A 24036-nucleotide genomic window follows, 5' to 3' on the forward strand; every position below is an offset into this window, starting at 1 on the left:
AAATAAAATCAAATATAATTCTAATATATTCAGTTATTGTAGATAGTTAAAAGCCTTGTGATAAGTATGTTTCATGTCACTGGGTTGAAAATATTCTAGCCCTTGTACCATATATTGGGACTTTTAATTCAACTTTTTTTATGTATTATTATTATTAAATATAGTCCTCATAACAGCAGTAGTCAAATATCTTTTCCCCAAAATTCGATTCCAGCTGCCTTCTAATGATTCAAGTTTAAAATATTTTCTTCAGTAGTCCGATGAATTGAAATAATAATCAAAATCTAACTTAAAACTCAACGTTCTAATAAGGCGTTTTTGAACCATTTCAAACTTGTTCACAAGTCTCTGTGCTAAGCTACTCCACATTACTGATGCATATTCTAATTTTAACCTTACCAACAAACTTGTATGGAAGTATATTTTATAATGATTTTTATTTCCAACAAAATCTGGAAGCATTCATTTTTATTTTCTGCAGCTCTGTTATAGCAGTGAAGCTTATAAGTGCATTTTAGTTATCAATTTTCATTTATCTTCCTTTTCTGTTTCAATGACTCATTGTTCTTTCTCAAGCTTTACCGTGAGAACCACCTTTGTAACACGTTCTCATCTAAACTGCTGCTACGTCATGAGAACGTCACAGCCAATGAGACGTGCTATAGCAGACGAACTTTTGCTTGCGTACGAAACCTATGGGCGGAGCTGAGTGATGTGAGCAGTAAGAGCGGGAGAACTGACATTCATTGTGCTAGCAATGGCCTGCTCATTAACTGTACTTGTATTGCGGTGAAACAAAATTGAACATTTATAAGTTGTTACTATAATTTTTATCCTAATTTGTACCTAATTGATCGTAAGTATGAAATTGTAAGAAAGGGACAACATTTAAGAGGAAATACAGAAAATCAGATCAGTGTGCATTTTCTTCATACGTATCCTTAAATTTCATAATTTGTGCGTAGTTCGTCAGTCAGTTTCATCAATGTCCATCTTAATATAATCTTTGATATAGTAGTTGTTGTAGTTGTTTCGGTGTGATTGAAACAAAACTTCGTTTTGTTTCAATAACATCGTAACTCGCAGGGAAACAACATTTATGTATGGATAGTTCTTGCTTGTTATAAGGTTGAATTTTGGCGGAGCTATCTGTTCATGGGTGTTGAGTGGATACCAGGTTCGATCCTCGGGATTACTTATCGCGATAATTTCTCTTGCCACTACAAAAACTATTAAAATTTGTGTCCGGTTGACAAAAACAGGCCATTGATTAAATAGATAGACTATTACTCTCTTCGCTTCGCTACCTAGATCTCTGATTTTATCAACCTTTTTCAAAATATTGCCCTGCATTTCACACTGATTAATGTACTAATGAGATTTATTACTGTACGTAATATACATAGTTTTTAAACAATTTACGTTCCTACCATTTTGTTTTACACCTTACAATACTTCTACTTAAATCAACTTGTATCATAATATTGACCTTAATGTTATTTACTATTCTAAAAAGTTTACTATCATCAGGACAGAGTAAAACATTAAAATGCTTTAAAATTGTTGGCGGATCATTAATAAAAATTGTAAATAGTAATGGTCTCAAAGGACATTGAGTAATTCCATTGTTGACAAGTCTATTTTAATTCTGTATGTTTTACGTGTAAAATAAGTTTAAAAAAAATATTGGTACAAAGGGAATACTTCCATGTTTGACAATTTCTTTAAAAGTAGATGTCGATCTACTGAGCCAAAGGTTTTACTCATATCAATATACGTATGAAGAAGAATTTTACAACTTTGAAAACTCATACTGATTTATTCATTTATCTTAGAGACATGATTTTGGTGTCATTTTGTAGCGAAAGACATCAAGTTTTGACTCACGTAGTACACTAGATCAGAAACAAGCCACCACAAACGCTAGCGTTAGTTGCAGCAAAGATGGCTGCCTTTACTGGTTCCAAGCGTGCTAGCTGTGTGTTTTGATTTGAAGAATCCAAGTCTGTGACAATTGTGCAACGCAATTTTCGTACAAAGTATAGTAAAGATCTTCCCAGTAGGCCTACTATTTATCAGCGGCGTAAGTGTTTTATTAAGACTGGCAGTTCGGTAGGACGCAACAAATTTTCAAGTCGTCCCCGTACATCTGAAGACATTATAGAGCAAGTGAGACAAAGCTTTGTAAACGGTCCTATAAAATCAACATTGAATTTCTTTAGGTATAAGGTAAAAAACTTGATGTATTTTGCTACAAAATGTCACTAAAACCATACCTGTAAGATAAATGAATAAATCAATACGAGTTTTCAAAGTTGTAACGTCCTTTTTGATACACCCTGTATATCACATCCGTTTGCGACCTTTATTCAGTGTGTGATCGACATAATCAGTTATTTCGCAGACAAATCACAATGGATTTCCTTCATTAAAAACATGCTGAGATTCATGCAATATACTTTTTATATTAAAAAGTAAATGTCCGTGAATAATACTTTAAAAAATTAAAACATTCAATAAGATCGCTGGCCTGTAATTGTTTGGATTCACTTTGACATTATTCCTGTAAACAGGTTCCACATGTACATGATTCCATTTAGATGGAAATGTTCCAGTTCTTAATGAGACGTTATAATTTTTGCCAATGCTGGAGCTATTTCTTTCGAACATGCTTTGATTATGTAATTAAGAATGTTGTCTGCTCCTAAAAATGCTAAGGGTCGAAGTTTACCTATTACTTTAATAGCCTAACTTACCTGTATACCTGGAATTGTTATGTTGTTGTTGTTGGGGATACTAATTACTGCACCTTCCAGCATTTTAACTTTAACATTAAAAATATTATAAAATAAATCTCCAAAACTTCCGCAATATGCCTTTCCCTAGTAACATTGATATAATCTAATTTGGTGTATGTTTGCCTTGTGACCTCTTAAAATTGTTCCAAGAGTACACTTTATTGTTATAAATATTTTAAAATTCTATTATATAATGATAATATAGTTACTTAAAGCATTATTATAATGTAAGTTGCTTGAGAAGCAATCTTATCAATAAACTCAAACAGTATTTTCTTACTTTTCTGAATTATTATTATAACGAAGTGATTACCCCAAGTTATAGCAGATATTTGGTTCTTTACGCACGATCTGTCTTAATATTGTGTTTATTATTTTATGAAGTAGCTGAAGGAAAGAAGTGTCCTTTCCTATCGTAAATAAATAAAAGTTTCTTTGTATTATATTTACCTTCTTCAATTGCCTAGTCTCCGCGTCTTCAATTCGAAGACACAAAAGCATCTCCATCCCACTATTTCTGAATTCCGTCTTGGTTCCCAGCACTTTATACCATTGGTCTTTAACCTGCAAGCAAATGGTTTGAAATTAAGACGAAAGCTATGAACAAATATTACGATCATCTGTCATCATCATCATAACATAAATAGCAACATTTGAAGAAAAATGCAATGCATCAAGACAACAGAGAGCTTAACGAATTCTAGCTATTTAAAACATTCACCTTCCGTTTTTTACACGTCACTATACTACTACACTTGTCTGTTCGGCATTACAATTTTTAATACAGTTTTAAGACTGATTGTAATGTGTTCTTCAATGTCTTTTCGTAATCTCAATTTAGACCACACATAATATTCAACTTTTCGTTTGCAATACGTCAGGCAAGGTAGAACGGAGGCATTTGTTAAAGTGAGCAAATAGTGGTGATGCAAAATGGGACACTTCACTGCTTCAGAGGACAAATTATGAGTATGCAATTAGTTGGCAGAAATGGCCAAGGTTGTATGTGTGTGTGTGTCGCGTGAGTAACAGTGAATGAAAGAATTTTCAGTGACAGGAAACCGAGCATTGAAGATGATCATTACCAAAGCACAGTACACGTTAATGACGTGGATTTATATAATGGCCAAACACACAAACATTCCTTTTTATATATAAGACTTAGCTGAAATATCCGTTCTTCGCATTGAGAGGTTTACGCAATATATTATACTTGAAGGTGAAGAAATAAGTGAAGTAAGTAAATAAGGAAGAGTAACGCCTTTGGGGTTGAACCTCTCATTATGAGTGAAGTAATAAATACCGAAGAACACCGGCTTTGGTGTTGTCCCTTGCCAGTTCGCAGACCAGTTGCCACATCCCTTTTGGCTTAAACTTGGGCCAAAAGCCATCCAGATAGTAACCAATCAGCTTAGCGATCCCGAAAACTACAGATTCCACACTATTATCGGTCAATTTGAACATGTTATTTTTCACGTCCCCCACCCCACAATAACGACGGAGGCTGGAGTTGGACTTGAACGGCGTGTAGTGTGTTACTATTCATCTCGGCGACCTCGAAAACCATGAATTTGACACTATTATCGGTCATTTTGGACAGATTATTTTTCACGCTCCTTCCAATCCGTATGGCAATGGGGGCTAAAGTTGGACTTGAACGGAGTTAGGAATGTTACTATTCATCTCAGAGATCCTGGAAACTTGTTCGACACTAATATCAGTCATTTTTAATTATATTTACATGTCACCCCGTCCCACCGCCTAAAAGTGTATAATGCGCCACTAAAATATACCTGTACCTAGCGCATTACTAGATGTTCGTGAACTACAATTTGGATTTTAATCCGTATCCCAGAATTTTAAATTTGGATTACAATTGGTTTTTGATCTGCATCTCAAGATGTTAAAATTGAAATTACAGAAAATTAATATTTTTTTTTTCAAAAAAAAAAAAAAAAAAAAAAAGATATATACGTGTATTAACTAAAAGATTTAAAAGTTGGTGTGTATTATTGAAAAATATAAATTTAATTCTTCTATACACGGAATTTGAGGATTAAAACAACTACACCAGGTAACCTAGAAATAATTAATTATAAATTTTGTGGAAAGGGAGAGAAAATAATAAAGAATGAAGTGCTAGAATAAATTTATTCGGGGGACACTCCCTCTTCCTATCATCATCGTCCACCTAAACTTCTAGAAGAGAAATGAAATAATTAATAATATAAACTGAAGCAATAAAATTCAAAATTGATGGTGTTATAAACATTCTTATTGAATTTGGCCTATTCTACTTCTAACTGATTATGATAAATTAACCTAACGATATATCTACAAATGATAATTCTATGATACCGTTTAAATGTTTTACAATGGGATTCGACGAACTCAAGGTTGTATATTCATAATGTTTTCTGATAATATAATATATAGAATTTTGAAAGTATGATCCTACAGGAAGCATGATCTGAGAATCGTAATAATATATATATTTTGCAGGTTCAATACGTGTGTCGTTAATTGCAGAGATGCTAATAGTAGATCATTGTGGTGGGAGTTTAGTTAACCTACGATAAAGTGAATATTATTAAATGTATAGAAGAAATGAAGATAAATAAATATTGTAAATAAGAAATATAATTATGAATAGGATTCAGACTAATGAAAATATAATGGTAATTGGTATTTATTTGTTTCACCGCACAATGAGATACTGTTGAGGATTTTAAGTTAAAAAAAAAAAAACTGCGCTCTCTACTCAGCGACTCATTCATATATGAGCATGAATCTCCTTGTCATTCCTCACAATATTTGCACATGTCCCTTCACAGACACAAGTGAAAGATGCCTTGATAAAAGTCGGCAAGGGGTACCATAAAGGGAAGATTTTGCCAATATCTCGAACCGTTTGCAAGATTTGAACTTACTTCCAGTTGGAGTTTCTAATTCATACGATTCCTATATGATCAGTGTCTTCTTCCTTCTTGTATATAGTATGTAATAAGCAAATACATTACACACATAATTAATTATAATGTCAGTGATATATTGTGTTCAACGGGCAAAATACTACAAACAATAACGATTCATCTTAGACGGGAGAAATGGCTATCCTTCGTTTTTCATGATCATTTGGCCATGAAACGCCTGAGATATACAACCCCTGTACACAACGGTGTTGTGTTGGAATATATAGCTCATAGGATATGATGCTTTACTTTCTTAAAATTTCAACACTTCCAGTGTATCCCCCTAAAAATGTAATAAAGAAATAACAGCAATGTTTTTTAAATATTCAATTAGAACTGAAAATCTACACAAAATTTGCAATCGATCAATGAAAACGGCATATTTCTAGAGCCTATAGTTTCCGAGAATTCTGTTGAAAGGATTGACCACAAACATACAAACATCCACAAACAAACTTTTCTAGCATTTTAATATATAGATATGAAAGACATACGAGCACATATATTATTTGTCTATACCATCAAATAAATTTGTGACAAAATATGAATTAAGATTTCCCAATTTAAGAATAAGAAACTACCTTCACTGTAGTAATTTGAGATAGGATCTGGTCGATCTTCTCGGGCAAAGTGATAAATATTATTGATACTAACTATATAATTACAATTATGACTAAATATACGTACCTCTTTGCCTTCTCTGACTAGTTGTGCACACCGTAAACTAAGCAAAACATAACCAAGTCGCTCTTTTCTGTCATTGCGGAGAACACAGCAGTCAACCTTCACGGGCATCATACTCATCCGCATCCTATAACACAAAAACATCACTTATCACACTTGAATGCATATTTTTGCGTAAATACATTTAATTATTCTGTTGCACTGAACGTGAACCAAGTATGATCGCAAATGTAATTGAAATAAAATGCCGAGTTTTATTTCACACTACCAGAAGTGTCTTTTCTTTTGCTGCTAAGGAATAAGGTTAAATACTGAAACATACATGAACCTTGTTGCTCAGGAAACTCGATGACACACATTCAAGTTCAGTGGAGATTCGGAACTTCAATCCCCAAAGCTCCATGAACTGAGTTTCCATGAATCCAGCCAAATCGCTATTTTGCAAGCGAAAATAGAACTGACCGTATTCGAGGAAATGGTAACGCCTCCGAAAACTCCGAAATAAACTGTCTTAATGATTTTTTTTTTTTTATTACAAAATCGAGAGCCAGCTAAATCGCGTTCTTGCACATGAAAATTTATCCCATTTTATTCAAATAAAAAAAAAGAATCTCAAATGAGATTTTCTTACGATACCTTTAAATGATTTTCCAAAGAAAAGACCTATCTAAATTTCTTTTTCGTACATGAAAACAACAGGTTCACCCATTTCAGCTTATTAGCGAATTGGATTTATTGATAAATCAGCCAGCATCAAAACAGTTTGATAGAATTTTCAATTTCTCGAATACCAAGTAAGATCTTTTACATCTGAGTTATTCAATATGTATCTTATAGCAAGTACTAGTAATTACTAGTTGTTCAGTTTAATTATTTATAATTATTATAATTAGTCAAGCAGGATGTATTTTCCACAGATGATAAATACAAGTGAGTGATAATGGAAGAATTGGCGGAGTAAGAAAGTGACAGAATCCCGACCAGATAAATCTACGAATACGATATTTTGCCCCAAACATTCACACGGATTAAGATCGAACAGGAACAGGAACGATCACGCACCAAAAATGAGTACTGTAATCTCGAACCATCTTGCCAAATCTGGTCTTTGAAGTCTCATTTGTAATGTTTTAATAGACAAAAATAGATTACACTGCTAACTAATATTACCAACACCAACCCCGAAAAACAAAACCAAATCGACAAACTGGCATCTCTAATATACCTACAATACACGATGACGACATGGAAAGCCTGTCAAGTACTAAGATAACTAGTATTAGTTGAGACTGAAGTGGCATTTCGACAATACAATTGTAATGCCACATCACAAATCAGTAAATCACACTATTAATATATTTCGATAAAAGTTTACATGTAGTTGATATAATATTCTTCTGTTTTACATAATATATTATTATTCTTTTACATGATATTTAAAGAATATCAAGTACAAATTTAGGACAAATTAAACACTCGTATGTACGTACGTAAATTAAGCTTAAACAGTTAAGAAATTTAAAATTTAAGTATTTGGAATACAACTAAGATATTACAAACCTTCGTAAGTTCTTCTTGTCCGCTTCCCATACAAGTTCCGTTCCAAAAAATGGATCTGAATTTCCAGAAACAGGATCAGTCTGCAGTGTAAGTCCATTTAGCGTTGCTTCTACAAAAACTGGGTGATCAAAATACGGAAATGACCGTCCTGTTAAAAAGAGAAATACTTAATACCATACTTAATTAAGTACGCAATCGTCAAATGAGAGATTTACTACGGGAAAGGCAAAGATACTAACAACAATCGCTTTCGTATTGATACAGTAAAACCTGTTAACTTAGCCACCTGTTTCATTTCACTTGGCGTTCGGAGGTTCAGTTCTGAATACATAGATTCAAATACATTACATTATACCCGGGCTACATATTTACAATTTTTTACCACAGTAAAATTAAATATAAAGAAGTACAGTTAATATAGTTATCTGCATAACTTGGCCTCACTGATATTTTCACCTACAGTATGCATGACTTATTATGAAGTAATGTTATTCCTATGCTGTTAATGTTAAATTTATCTCTGTATGCTAGACACCTGAACTTTTGGCAGTATACCATCATCTTCATCTATTATAAGCCCTTCCCAATATCTTTTACTATTGTATTTTAAAGAAAAGAAGAAAACTTGTTCACAGAAAGTAACTTAAAAAAAAGAAATGGCACTGTTTATTGCTTCTTATTTCTGGTGTTGGCGAAAGGTTTCATTCATATTCTACATTAGTCCAGTCCACACAGATCTATACAGCCCTCCCTGCTGGTCTAGTGGCTAGCGCCTGTGCCTTTGGTGTACGTGTTCTGGATTCGATACCCTGTAGAGACCGTACAAAAATAACTTCGCAATCATTCACTTTCATTTATCATCCGTCTCCTTTAGCCTAAAGAGCATATTCATGGGAAGTTTCGAAGTATTTTCGTCCTAGAAAATGTGGGAAAAAATTACGCAACGCATGCAAAACGTAGGTTTCGAAAGTGCCCCAAGATGTCACGAGTGCCAGAGCGAAACGTGCTTGCGTAGGAGTGAAGCAGGAGCACGCAGAAATCTAGTTAAAGCTCAGTATCAGTATGTGGAAAGTCCGTATGAAAGAATTGTGGCATGGTGAATATGGCTGAGTACATTCAATCTCGCGCCGAGTGCAAGGTACGCGCGGTAATCAAGTTGTTTCATGCCATGAAGCTGTCGATGTCATAGACCCACTGTATAAAGTATATGGATTGAAGTTATAAGTGAAGGTATGGTCAGAAGATGGTGCAGACAATTCATAGCAAGCCACACCAACGTGGACGACAAACACTGTAGTAGCCAATCGTAAATGGTTACGCCTCAATTGGTGGAAAGTGTGCAGCAAGCAATTTTGCAGGACCAGCTGTTCACTATGTCCAAACTTTCACGTCATTTTCGGCAGATGATCTGTTCCACGGTGCATGAGATCGTTACCCAACGACTGTAGTATCGCAAGCTGTGTGCACGATAAGTTCCAAAACAACTGACAGTGGAGCACATGATGAAGACCCTGGCATCTACATTGACCATTCCTCGATCATATCGTCACCGGAGACGAAATATGAGAGTCCTACGTCTTCTACTGCCCCAAGTTCGCCCTCAGCAACTTCCACTTCTTCTTCCACCTGAAGCGAACAACGTTTCGACGGCGCAGCTAAGTTGCAATAGATTGTGACACGACTGGTTCCAGTTGGTTGTTGATAGAATTACTTGATAGAAGCATACAAAAGCTGATGCCGCGTTACGACAAATGCCTCAACATGAATTACATTATGTAAAGCAGGTTATGTTTCACTAACTTTACAGCAATAGAATAATTTTATTCTCATGTTCGTCCTTCATTTCTCAGATCATCCAAACTTACTTTCTTAATGCGCCTTGTATAACAAATAACTGTCGGATGCATGTTGCAAAGATTTTTTTTTTTTTTTTTTTTTTTTTTTTTTTTTTTTTTAAGAAAAAAAGATCACATTCCTTGTGGTCAAAATCAAGGTTCGTAAATGTCATAACCCAGTAGCAGGATGTATCTGTGAATTCCGAAGTAACAGTCGGCAGGGGTGAAACGGCATGGAAATTAGTTTTTTTTCCAGAACTGAAGGAAAGAAAGAATAAAGACCACACCACAATGGTTTGCAGGTAATGATTATGTTGAAATTGCATTTAAATGATAGTGTGTCAGTACCAAACTCACATATTTATTATATATAATGTTTTTATATTGGAAAAATAATTATTAATGTTATCTGATTGGTTCAGAGCTTAATACCGAGCCTACATGAAATGTAGATGTATAACTAAACGTCGAATCAGAGATACATGAGCTCTTATAGAGAATCGAACCTGGTTTCCGCCCAACTGCGCACGCTATGCATATAGCCACGAAAGAGCTTAGATAAATACTATTCATAACATACAAACTGATGTGCAGGTAGTTGATGCATCAGAAACGAGTATGTTTTGATTCCATAATAATTATTACCTATAATAATCATTGTATCAAAATACATTTATTTTCTGTAAGTTCGCTACTTTTTAATGAAACAGATGGTCACTAACACAGACAGGTTTCATTGTATTTGCAAATAACTTAAATATGAACATATTCGTCTTTAGTATATACAGAAATGAATCCAATTCCATTTGGTTACTAGGAACCCTCACAAGAAATATAGCATCAGGGTAATCCGAGTATCGTCGAAGTATACCTCTTAAGAGCTAAGAAATACTTACAGGCTGAAAACGATATATCTCTACACATAAAATAAGTCCTGACTGAGTGACTGGCTGACTCATCAACGCCTTGGTCTAATCGCTTAAGCTAGAAACTTGAAATTTGGCAGGACATGGGGTTTCCAACATAGGGTGCCACTAGGGAAAGATTTTTGGAAATCCGACGGGGAAGAGGGCAATTACGGTGGCAATTATTACATTAAAATGCTCGTATGTTCGAATTCCTGAAGATTAGACATGAGACATGGACTTCTCATTTAAAATAATAAGAAATGTGTTTCAGGGTTTTTTAATATTTGGCCTAGAAAAGAAGAAAAAGGGTGGAAGGAAAACGTGACGGGCAGGGATTACAATTATGATAATATGATGTCTAGATCTCGAAATCTTTTAAGGTTAGAAACATAAAACTTGAAATTTGGACTTATTATTTTAAGACATGTTTCAGGGTTTTTTGATGTTTCATCTAGAAAGGAAGAAAAGTTGATGAAAAGGAAAAGAGGTGAGAATAGAACTATTATAATAAGAGCTTATAATTTCATATTTGGTATTTGAACTTCTCATTTGAAATAATACGATACGTGTTTCAGTGCTATTTTTCCATTTAACCTAAGGGAAGAAAATAGGGTGGGGAGATAAAAGAGATGGGATTACAATGTCCAAATTATTGGGTCATTCCAAATGAAATCATCAAATTTGAAACTAAAATGTGGCTCATGTGTTTTATTTAGATTTTCCTCAAAATTTGTACATGTGTTGTGGTACTCAAACATAACACCTGTAAAATTTTAGTTGTACCCAAAGAGGACTCCTGTAGGAGCCATTCGAATGTGGGGGTTTTGTGCAAAAACCACCTAACTCCGTTAGATCTCTGGAAATATTGAAGCTATTTGAAAATGGTTTTTACTAAAACAATCTCAGAACATTTAAAACATCGTAGTAATTAACTGCCCAAGTGGGGTTAAGTATATGAATTCATCATCAAAGGGAAAAAGCGAAGAAAAAATGTCAAAATTTGGCAATTATTTCTGAAAAAGGCCCATTTAATATCAACCTCAAAATTTTCAAAATAAGTAGCTTTGGTGTTCCTCTTTAACATATAAAAAAATTGGGGTTTTTGGTATGTTCAAAAAAAAAAAAAAAAAAAAAGGCATGACAATGTAAGTTGAGAGTGGACTTAGGCACTTTTTGCACAAAGCCCCCCAAATTTCCAGTGACTGTTTCCAGTTTTCCATGCCAAAAATATTTATAATTGTCAAGACTAAGGTGATTTAATAAATGAATTGTTCCAGAAATTTGAAACTTCAAGTACAACTGCTGAAAGGACTCAAATTCTGTCATTAGTTTCAAAATCGGGAACTATTATGAAAACTGTTGAAATATTTCAAACAACCGAGTATCTCGCTGGTAAAGCCTAGAAGATGAGAAAAGAGCATGGCATATTTGATACACCTGGTTCTAAAAAGGCACAGAATTTTACAACAGTGATGAAGAGCTCTGAAATGGAATTCAGTGTTAGTGTCAGTAAGCATACGAATTTCCCTATCAAAGAGAAAAAAGAAGAAAAACTCAAATTTGGTAATAATTTCTGGAAACTGTCATCAACCTCAAATTTTCGAAATAAGTAGCTTTGGTATGCCTCTTTATTATATAAAAGAAATTAGGAGAGTGATTTTTGGTATGTTGAAGAAAAAAAATTCAAGTCTCGTATTATTTAATATACGACTTGCTTGACTATGTTCCTTTACAATGGTTGATGATTCTTGTGAAACAAAAGTGGAAACTATTACCTTAAATGTAATTTATAAAGTTATTTTAAAACAATATGTGCCTATTACGCATCCTACATAGTGTTGTTTGATTGATTTAACAAAAAACCTTAAATAGTGAAGTATCGTCATATAATACACAGAAACATTTACATGTTGGTTGATTGTAAGAGATTTGAAATATTAAGCCGAAGATCTATCACCAACTTCAGAGAAGGTCTTCCCAATAGCTTGAATTTCTTCTTCAGAAATGCTGTAATTTCTGCCAGTACTAGTTGAAATACTGGGTACTCCAATATTAATGATGCAGTTTTCACACGGAATCCAGCATGTGTCAGATGCTTCTGAACAGAAAAATATTTTCGTGGGTCCATGAGGATGAAGGAAATTCACATTACAGTCACGATGCTCCTGTGAATTCACAACTATTTTTCCAATCCACCATTTCTCTTCATAATGCACGCAATGAATTCCACACATGAAAGGTTAATGTCTTTGATTCTGCTCGAATATTTAGAATATTTTGTTGTCTTTGAAGAAGATATACGGCTGACTTCAAGTTTTGACAGGCTGATGTGTTTATAATGATGATTTTCACGTGTCCCTTGCAACGTGATGGCTTTTCCAGTCTCTTTTGAAGCACTGGACGAACGTTTTCAACATCTTGCTTTACAAAACAAAAGTTTGGCATTGGTTATAGCTTGACAAAATTCGAAGAAATCGGCAACAGCAACAATCCAGTTACCCAGTCTGTGAACTAGCATGTCTAGCTAGACATTTCAGCGTCCCACCTATGTCATCACAAACAATTTTGCCGTGGCTTGTAGCAAAATAGTTCCACTCACAAGTGAGTCCAAAATTACTCATGGAAGCATAAGATGACTTTTTTTTTTTTTTAATTTTTTTTATAGTTTTTATAACGGCTGCTGACCCATCTCTAAAGTAGATAACGTTTTTAATCTAAGGAAAAAACATAATTAATATACTTCTAAAGAATAATTGGAAAGCATAAAATATAAATGTATCGTGCTTTAACATATCACTGACAAAACATAATGTGACATTTGGTAACAAAAGTTACAAGATCTCGGTAGTATATTTCAAAAGGATTAGAATGTTGGTCCAGTGGTACCATAAAGTTCATCTTGAATAATACAGGATTAATTTTCAGCAAAATCAACTACAATTAAACATGATTTATCATCTAAAGTCTTTTGTATGAATTTGAAGTAGTCGCTCTGGGATTTGGCTATGAAGTGATGCTGCGCTAATTTGTCACCTTCAATGAAGTCAGTCGTCTGTATCTTTAATCATTGTCTTCATTTTGGTTCTGTCAGTTTGAACCCATTGTTTGCACTGTATATCTTCTAAGTGAGCCAGTTCTTCTAAAGTGCCTAAGTAGTCGGTGAGGTTCTGTACAGGCAACGCTTATTGCACCTCCGCAGATTAGTCTTCTGATTTAATATCACAGACTATCTTGCTGATGGTATCTGTGTACTTTCCATTAAAGTGAATGGCATGCAATAGCATTTTCACATCCTGATGAATAACACATTGGGGCTTCCTTTTGCATCAACATTCACACATTCTTTGGGCTGAAGTTCGTAAAACTTGAATAACTTAATTTTGAAACTGGTATTTTTCTTTCTAAAAACAGGTAAATTTGATTTATGATAGATAAAACAAGTCTCTTTTGTCGTTTTTCTTTTCCGTTATCCATCATCACTGACACTGAATCCAGCATTTCAGGGTACTTCATCACTGTTGTAAAATTCTGTGACTAAATTAAAGGTGTTTGCAGGAATACTATGTCCTTTTAGAACAAAGTGTATCTAATATACCATGCTCCTTTCTGATTTTCCGGGTTTCACGAACGAGGTATTCGGTTGTTTGAAATGTTTCAACAGCTTTCATAATAGTCCCCGATTTTGAAACTAATGACAGAATCTGAGTCCTTTCAACAATTGTACTTGAAGTTTCAAATTTCTGGAACAATTCATTTATTAAATCACCTCAGTCTTGACAATTATAAATATTTTCGGCATGGGAAACCGGAAACAGTCATAGGAAATTTGGGGGTTTTGTGCAAAAAGTGCCTAAGTCCACCATCAACTTACATTGTGTCATAATTTTTTTCTTGAACACACCAAAAAACACCCCGCTATTTTTATATATATATATATGTCAAAGAGGAACATCAAAGCTACTTATTTTGAAAATTTGAGGTTGATGTTAGATGGGCCTTTTTCAGAAATAATTGCCAAATTTTGACATTATTTTTTCTTCGTTTTTGGTTTTTGATGGTGTAATTCATATGCTTAACCCCACTTGAGCAGTTAATTACTACAATGTTTTAAATGCCACAAATTCTAAGATTGTTTTAGTGAAAACCATTTTCAAATAGCTTCAATATCTCTAGAGATCTAGTGGTTTCATTACTTTAAGCCTTTGTTTCCCAAAGAATAAATTTATGAAGAAAAAGAAAACAACAAACTTTCAACGTCAATTGGCTATACAGTTTCAGCGCGAATGAAAATCCTGGAAATAATTTAAACTCCTGTCCTTAGATGGCTTGCTACGTTCATACTAAAAGATGGTTTCCTTCTAAATCCACTAGGCTGCACGGAGAAAAGTGTTAAAACAGTGGTTTCACACTGAAAATACTGGGCCGGAAAGGGTTAAGTCGAGAGCGGACTTAGGTGCCTTTTGCACAAAACCTCCACATTTCGAATAGTTCCTACAGGAATCCCCTTTTAGGTAGAACTGTAAAATTTTACAGGTGTGTTATGTTTGGGTACCACAACATTTGTACAAAATTTTACGAATATCTGAAACACATGAGCCACCTTGATTTGTTGATTTCGTATGGAATGGCCCTATTATAATAAAATTGACATTTTCTGAATCCCTTAACGATAGAGACATGAAATTTGACATTTAGATCTGTTATTTAATTTTGATATTTGCCCTAGAATGGAAGAAAAGAGGTAGGAAAAAAAGTAATGGGTGCTGCAATCATTACACATAGTAAGATACCCATATCTCTGAATCCCTGAAGATTAGAGACATCAAATTTGGTGTTTATACCCTTCATTTAAAACAATCAAACACATGTTTCAGCATTTAGATGTTTGACTCATAATAGAAGAAAAAGGGGTTGGGTGTTTCCTTAAGACGCCTATCCATACAAGACGTTCGAATTTTTTGCGAGATCTCGAGTTCACACGAATTATATATGAACGGTACATAACGAAGAACGCAAAATATTGAATACAGTAACACGTGAGGACATCTGCTAATATTACATATATATATATATATATATAGATAGATAGATAATGAAACAAATTACTATGGTACTGAAGTTTACCTTCCATGTGGTAAAGCAAGACAATATTGACTCCACTTTCGTTGACGTGAACACATTGTACGCAACAACTTCTGTATGCTTGTCTTCCGTTGCTATACGGACCTCGTAACTGGCTGGCACGCTTTCTTATTGTGAAGAAGAATTCAACCCATGAAGCTATCAGTACCAAAGTTTTATTTTTCATGACGGGAAACTGATTTACTTTAAAAAAGCCCTGTGCTCTCGCCCACAAGAGGAAGCAGATCAAACGTCAAATCTTTTGGCTAATTAAGATCTTTATTTCAGGCCAAAATCCTAAGTTACCATATATCTACTATGGTTCAGAGAACGTATTGTGGCCTTTCTACGAGAAAAGGGTGGCTAAAAAACATAAATGAATACAAGTTACAGTGTACAGTCCACTGAATTACAATAAATTTACTGATGAATTGTATTTTTCAGCAACGTAAGATATGTGTACATGGAACAAGTTAAATGAGTGACAGAATATTGAACTAAACCCAAAGAATATTACTTTAATTAAGGCGCCGAAATATATTAAAGTAACATGTCATAAACTTGGCATTTCATTATAGATCTTGGTATTGTTACAAATATTAAAGACAGAAAAAAGTTTGCAAAACGAAAAGAAATATAGCGTAAATGGAATCGGAAGAATGTTCTACCAATTGCTGCTTTTAATTTAAAAAAACTTCCATGTCCTTAAAATAAAAATACTGAAGTATGTCAGATCTCACCGTGTATTCCGAAAATAACACCACGTTTTATATTAACTGTTTGTCCAAAAGACGCGTTAGGGTTTATTTTCAGGAGTATATTTAATTTAGCTCGGATTAACGTTTAAAAAGACTTAACGCGACTTATTTTGAAAATGTGGTGTAATATGCGGAAATTCGGTACACTAGCAACACTGTGCTTCTTGATTCCAGAGTGTAGAGTGCACTAATGTGCTCTCTGATCACTCTGAGACGCTCAAATTAAGTTAAGTCGAGAGATTTGTCGGAATTATAATAATATTAATTTGCCTCTCCCGCTAGTCTATTTGTTAGCGCTTGCGCCTTTGTACGAGGATCCTGAATTCAACTCCCAGTGGGGAAGTTTTTAAATATGATCGAATTACGATAGTTCAGACTTCTTAAATTGTACTTAGACGTCTCGTACGACACTGGTGCAGAAATCGGACGCTAAACTTCAACAAAACAACAATGTTAATTCATTTAAAAATGTAGCCTACAATAATATATAGTTTAAAAAAAAAAGTAAGTTTCTAATAGCTGGACAGCACATAGAAAAGACAATAAGTTTCGAGCCCTGCAACCACTAGAGTATATCTTGGAGGTAGGGTTTATTATCTGGACAAGCATTATTTTTGGGAAGGCTTTTTTTAATTTAATTTAATTTTTTTTTTAATGAAAATACAAACAATTTTAAAGTTTTCCAAAGTTTAGAACACACAAGAATTTGCTGAAGATGTACACTCATGTCCAAAATGATTGTCGCATATCTATAACTGTCTTCTTGTAAGAACATAATTTTTTAATGATTTTGCAGAGTACTTTTAATGCTGATACTATGTGTATAATCGGAAAATGTATATTTGTGGTAAATTTCATAGGAAAAGAATTATAAATACGAAAATTAGAATGAGTAAAACAAAATGTTGCTAAATGGACAAGAAAGTTTTATTGTTCTTATTTACTGCTGTTTTGACATGAAATTTGCCACATACATATCTTTGCCGATTATACACCTACTAACATTATAAGAAATACCGGGCGAATTCATTATCAAATTATATTCCTACAACAACATATTTATAGACATGCGACAATAATTTTGGACATGAGTGTATATATTGTAAGACAATATACACAGTCAATTCACATTATTAGAACCACCATCTACAAGTTGAAACCGTTCTAGAATTTACTGTATATGTTGTATAAGACAAAACAAGACACTGCAGTTACAAAACTATGTGTTTAAAAGTTTGTTACATTTTCGGCATTATAGCAATGCCTTTATCAGACACATATGTCACAAGCAACATTTTTCTTCTTACAGCTAAAGTATACGCCATGCAATTAGTCAATCACAGGTCACCATTCGATAAGCTTGTGAAATGTCAACAAAAACCAGAAACTAACATATAATCAGCTCTTGTTTACAAATTACCCAATCATGCATACAAACCAAAAGAATTCGATGCATATTGTAGACAGACACTGTCAGTAAAATGAATAATAAAATAAAATGCTCAAGGCTTGATTGATCTACTCAACATATCCAAACCTTACAACATATTATACTACTTTACACTCTTGTACCAATGGATATTATGTATTTTAAGCAAATGAAATATGATCAAGGACTGGTGCTTATCGATGAAGAAGGATCAGCGAGAGAGAGAGATGAACCAGTTATTTGGAAAAGCTTTTAAATGAAGAAAATCCGAGGAGAAAGTTTTCAGCGATGGATTCCAAATCTTGGAGTAACACCACAAATAAGCCGGGAAGAAGTAAATAAAGGAAAAAAAAAATGGAAACGGGAAAAGCGATAGGTCCAGACGGCATGCTAGTACGAGCATGGAAGAGTTTAGGGCAAGAAGATATGAATATCGTATGGGATCTGATGCAGAAAATTTATGAAAAGGGGGGAAAAATGCCAACCAAGTAACGTAGCAATAGTGCTATTGTGCTCATTTTTAAGGAGAAAGAAGATGTACAGGACTTTGGACTAAGAGAAATCAAATTACTGTCATATACGATGAAGATCTGGGAGAAAACTGTAAATGGATGATTAAGGGAGGAAACATCAATAGAATAACAATTTGGATTTATTCTGGGAAATAGTAAAAGGAACGCAATTTTTATACTAACACAAATTATGCAAAAGTATCAGGAAAAACAAAGGGCTACATATGTCTTAATTGATTTGGTAAAGACCTACGACAGAGTACAAAGTCGGGAGGATGGAGATGTCCGAGAAAGAAAGGAGTGACCAAGAAACACGTAAGAATAATCCAAGATATACTGACCCCTGCATTGATCAAGTACAACATTCTAATTTATAGGCTTACTTGCTTCGGCTCTTCAGAGGTAAGTAAAAACAAATTAAGAACAAATAATAACGAAACTAAGTCTACCTGATGGATAACAATAAGAAATGATACAAAATGCAACGAGTTGATCAGTATGGTACTGAATACCTACTTTTGGACCACTCTATATATATATATATATATATATATATATATACAGGAGCTACGACCAAGTAAGAAGTAGTGGTGTGGGATTAAAACGCCAAATTCCTGCTCAGGTTTGATTACAGCAGGTCTTAGCTTTAAGCTCGTACCTCTTTAATTCAGGACGTTCGTACCTTAGATATTCGTTGTAATTCAAGACGTAAGAGATGAAGCTTGCTGGCGAATGATTATTGTTTATGTTCTATGCAACACACACAGGGAAAAAGTTCAAAGGGAAGCAGAAAAGTTAGAGAAAGTTTGAAAGATAAACATCTAAAAATTAGTAGCAAGAACGTGAAATATCTCGAGTTTAGCGGAAAAGAAAACGGGGAAGTAATGCTACAAGGACAACAATTGAATGAATGAAGAGTTTTAAATTTTTAGAGTTATCTGTTGCTAAGAATTGTGATTTGACGTGGAAATAACACTCAGAATGCAAAAAGGATGGAGAAATGGAACAAAGTACGCGGATTCTGTGACTGCAGAATCACGGTAAAGAATAAAGGAATGATTTAAAGAACAGAGGTTACGCCAGCAATGACGTACGCAGCAGAAACATGGCTAATGAAGAAAGCACAGGAAAAAAGGTTGAATGTTGCTGAAATGAGAATGATACGCTGGATGTGTGGGATAACAAGAAATGTAAGTGTGAGGAATGAGAAAGTAAGGAGAGCAACAAAGGTTAGCGAGATATTTAATAGGTTATAAAAAAAATGACTATCGAATGAGAACAAACAACTATATGGTTAGAAGAGTGATTGCAATGGGAGTGAACGGGAAGAAATGAAATGAAATTTTGAGTTTTACGTCCCACGGTTATGCCGGTTAGGCTAAAGGAGACGGTGATAATGAGTAATGAATGAAATGGTGGAATGAAGAAAGTGGGAGGAAACGGGAGAACCCCGAGAAAACCCACGCACACGGTGTTTGTCCACCACAAAGTTCACTTGGCGGGAGCAGGGGAGTGAACGGGAAGAGAGTTAGGCGAAGACCAATAAGGAAATGGATAGACATGGCCAAGAAAGACTTCAGGGAGAAAAGTCTATCAGGGAAAGAATTCCGGGACAAGACATTATGAAGAAAACTCATCAGAAACGTCGACCCTACGTAAGTGGGAAAAGACAGAGAAAAAGAAGACATCTTAGCAAAACATACTACCTTTGTGACTAATCACAAGCAATTCTTATTCGTATTTAGTGTCAGAAATCCTTGTACTAGCCTTGTTGAGCTAGACCCCTCAAACTGTGAATGAAGCTAGAAGAATATTCCCACTGAAACTGACTATGGAGCAAAAACTAGGAACCTTAATGCAGGTAAAACTTGAACAACAGAAGCACAACGAGCATATTTTTTTTTTTTTTTTTTTTTTTTTTTTTTTTTTTTTTTTTATTAAGTAAAGATCAGATGTAGGATTCTGAGGGAATGTCCCTACGACACTCCTGTAAACTACGTAACTTGACATCGTTACAGATAAGCTCGCCATTAGCTACATAACTTGGTGAGTCCGGTAACGAAGAAACTTCTAACTCTAGCAGCTATATAATTTTGCGCGTGATTTATTTTTAATTTTAATTGATTTAATAGACCCCAAATGTGTTTGGTCTACTAATATGATAAAATAATTCTACTGACATGTATCTAAAATATTTGTAATGAAAAATATTACAAACGACTTTTAGTGTCTTTTAAATTAGAACAGATTTTATTAACACGTTATTTTTATATACAGTAAGTATTTTATTTATTTTGTCACTTTCTTTTCACTATCCCACTAAATGTATTTGTAGTTTACTGTATGAAACTGCCATATGCAAGCATTCTCTGAAGCTTTCAATACAATTCAGAGAGAGAAACCGATATATGACGTCACGCCAAAACAGTATGTTTCTGTTGTTGTGACGTAAGCAGCGCACTTGTATTGTTTGAAGCGTTGTATCTCCGCAACTAAGAAATACTCTTCTGACATTTTTGGTATTATATTGAAAACTAGTTCTACACGATGGTATCTTTACGTGGATAGCGTACGCGCCTTTGGTGTGGGAGACCTAGGTTCGATTTCCGGCGGGAGCTCATGTAGTTTGGATCTCATGCTAAGTTGTAGCTTTACGTATTACATAGTTTCGCTGCTGAACGGGACACCTAAATCCAATGCAACCAATCTTCGATAAAAAGTTGCTTAGAAATACGCCAACCAGACTGTATTAGTACACGGAATAAACATACCTACATTAAATGAGAGAAAGCGGAAAGGCTATTACTCACCGCAAAAAATATGTAGCAGAATTTTCTTTTACATGCAACAGGTAGCGCTTTCGGAAGATGCAACTTGCTTCAGCCTGTGGCAGACTTCAAAAAGGATTTAAAAAAAAAAACATGAAGGATGGTTAAAAGTTTAGGATATGTAAAAAAAAAAAAAAAATCTTCTGTCAAACATTAAAACCCACGGGAATAGAACCTCACTGACATTGTACACTTCTGTTCCCTCTTTTCTGTTCTTGCTTTCCAAATCGTAAAAGTATGTAGTGAAAAGATTACTCCAAATAATATTTATTTCTCCTCTATCCAGGTTAAGTGAGGGCCTTTCTTTGTGAATATATGATTCTTTAATTTTTCGTTCCGTTGCTGTTTATGCTTTTTCAATTTACACGATTCCACGATATGATCGTTATAATCTCTAAGATGCGTTGCTAGGCCGGATAACTGTTGCGGATTCCGAGATTTCGAGGTACGAACGTGCTCAGTTATTCTAGTACAAATAGTAGTTCCTTTTGTTTGACCTATATACACTTTATCACACTGACATTTCACCCGATAGACGCCACTGCTTTGTAAAGGGTCAGTAAAAAAATGCTTTAAAATTGGTTATGTATTTATCTAAAGATTTTGGAGGAACTTTTGACATTTTGAAGTTGTGTCTTTGCAGAATCTTCTTGATTTTTGCTGAAAAATGTGGAACCAAAGGGACACCAATCCATCTGTCAGTTACGGTATCTGTTGTTGGTTGATGGTGGGTGCCGACGATCTTCTGTTGTACCTATTTGTATCATTTTAACAATAAAGATTTTTGGAAACCATTTTCCTGTCCAATTTGTAATAAATATTGTATTTCCTTGTTGAGATCCTCAGAGAAGTCTGAAAGTAAAAGAGATAAAGCAAAAAAAAACAACGGAACGAAAAAATAAAGAGTCATATTATATCCACAAAGAAAGGCCCTCACTTAACCTGGATAGAGGAGAAATAAATATTATTTGGAGTAATCTTTTCACTACATACTTTCACCTTTTGGAAAGCAAGAACAGAAAAGAATGAACAGCAGTGTACAATGACAGTGAGTTTCTATTCCCGTGTGTTTTAATGTTTGACAGACGATTTTTTTTACATAACCTAAACTTTTAACCATTTTTTAACCATCCTTCATGTATTTTTTTATCCTTTTTGAAGTCTGCCACAGGCTGATGATGGAAGTTGCACCTTCCGAAAGCGCTACCTGCTGCATGCAGAAGAAAATTCTGCTACATATTTTTTGCGGTGAGTAATAGCCTTTCCGGTTTTTCTCATTGAATACAATCAACGCTCGCAATACTGTGATATACCTACATTAATTTTTAATATGATTCTTTAACGTTTTCTTTACAAACTGAAGACAAGAAACTACTTTCGTATTTCCATTAAGTATAAAAGTAAGTCAATTACCAATTCTTACTATCTATGCTTGTCAGAGTGTGAAATTATAACAGAGAAAGTTGGGAGAAAACAGGAGTGCAAAAGGACCTTTCCGCATTGGAATGTTCTGAAATACAGAGTTCACAACAGCCGCAATTATCAAACTTGGTAAAAACAGGGGTATCACATAACAGTAATTTACCCATTAATTGCATAAAGAGTGTATTAATGATATACAAATTAATTTGCAAACTTACGACAGTAATGTCAGATTATTCATCCCCAATAAGTTATTAGCGAGGGGAATTTTTTTTTTCAAAAAAGTGGAAAAATTTTCTTCAGCCTCCCGGGATTTCACACCCTGATGTTTGCGTAAATGGTTTTGTGACACCCTTCCCTTTGGAGTGTTAGTGCCTTAGTATGCAGTAGAGGTGAGTACACTGAGATAATTGGGAAGTAGAAAGGCAAACTAAAGTTACAAGTACATATTTAGAATACATATGCGTTCGACTATGCTGATACTAAGAAGAATTTTCCTCACAATAAACTGTCTTATATCAATATCTTGCTATGCCTTTCTACTGTAGGTATTAACACTTTTAGGATTTATGATATCTTTAGATACCATGGCGTAGTGTTGTCTTTGACCGCTTATTTAGGTTCTATAACAGGCATTTAAACCATTTATTTTATTTTTTTTTTATTGGTCAAGTCAAGGATGGACCAAAGAACACCCCAGATGAGTTTTGGAACTAAATAGTCAACTTGGCGGCGACAAGTGGGGCCGGAGGGGCGTGACTTTTTTTCTTATGGTAAATTTCAAAGATTTTTCACGCCTTTTGCTTTCAAGAAATCAGATTAAAACTTTGTATACGGATTGTGTGCACCTTTGGATTTTTTTTATTGAGATCCCTTCGTGCACCCGGGGCCGGGCCCGAGGGGCAAAAGTATTCCGACGGGGTGACTTTTTCAGATAAATTTCCGGTTTAGGTGTATGATATGGACATATGAGTGACACCGTTAGAAAGGGTTCATTATACTGACGAAAATGGCGCTTGAACCATGACTAGGTCAAATATATATACTGCCGGTCAAAAGTTTCCGAACAGTCGCTTCAACTTACATTTTTAAGAGGTAATCAATATATATATTCAATAGGTAAAGCCACCAATGCGAAATATATTGTTTGTGTAAGTCTCTATAATGTCTCATGAGGATAATGGACGTTTTTTTTTTGCTTTTGTAACA

At 34.4% G+C, this 24036-nt stretch overlaps 1 protein-coding gene across 1 annotated transcript in view; it reads right to left on the bottom strand.

Moving 5' to 3' along the window:
• LOC145666474 (centrosomal protein of 120 kDa-like) overlaps positions 1 to 24036 on the bottom strand; it is a 117155-nt gene that overhangs the window by 85404 nt on the left and 7715 nt on the right. The window contains exons 3-5 of the mRNA XM_081733728.1: positions 8015 to 8162; positions 6458 to 6581; positions 3249 to 3362 (exon numbers count right to left, since the gene is read on the bottom strand). Coding sequence (XP_081589854.1) covers positions 3249 to 3362; positions 6458 to 6581; positions 8015 to 8162 — 386 coding nt within the window. The remainder of the gene's footprint in view (positions 1 to 3248; positions 3363 to 6457; positions 6582 to 8014; positions 8163 to 24036) is intronic.

Source organism: Thermobia domestica, chromosome 12 (assembly GCF_964235325.1).
Source record: "Thermobia domestica chromosome 12, izTheDome1.hap1.1, whole genome shotgun sequence".
NCBI lineage: Eukaryota > Metazoa > Arthropoda > Insecta > Zygentoma > Lepismatidae > Thermobia > Thermobia domestica.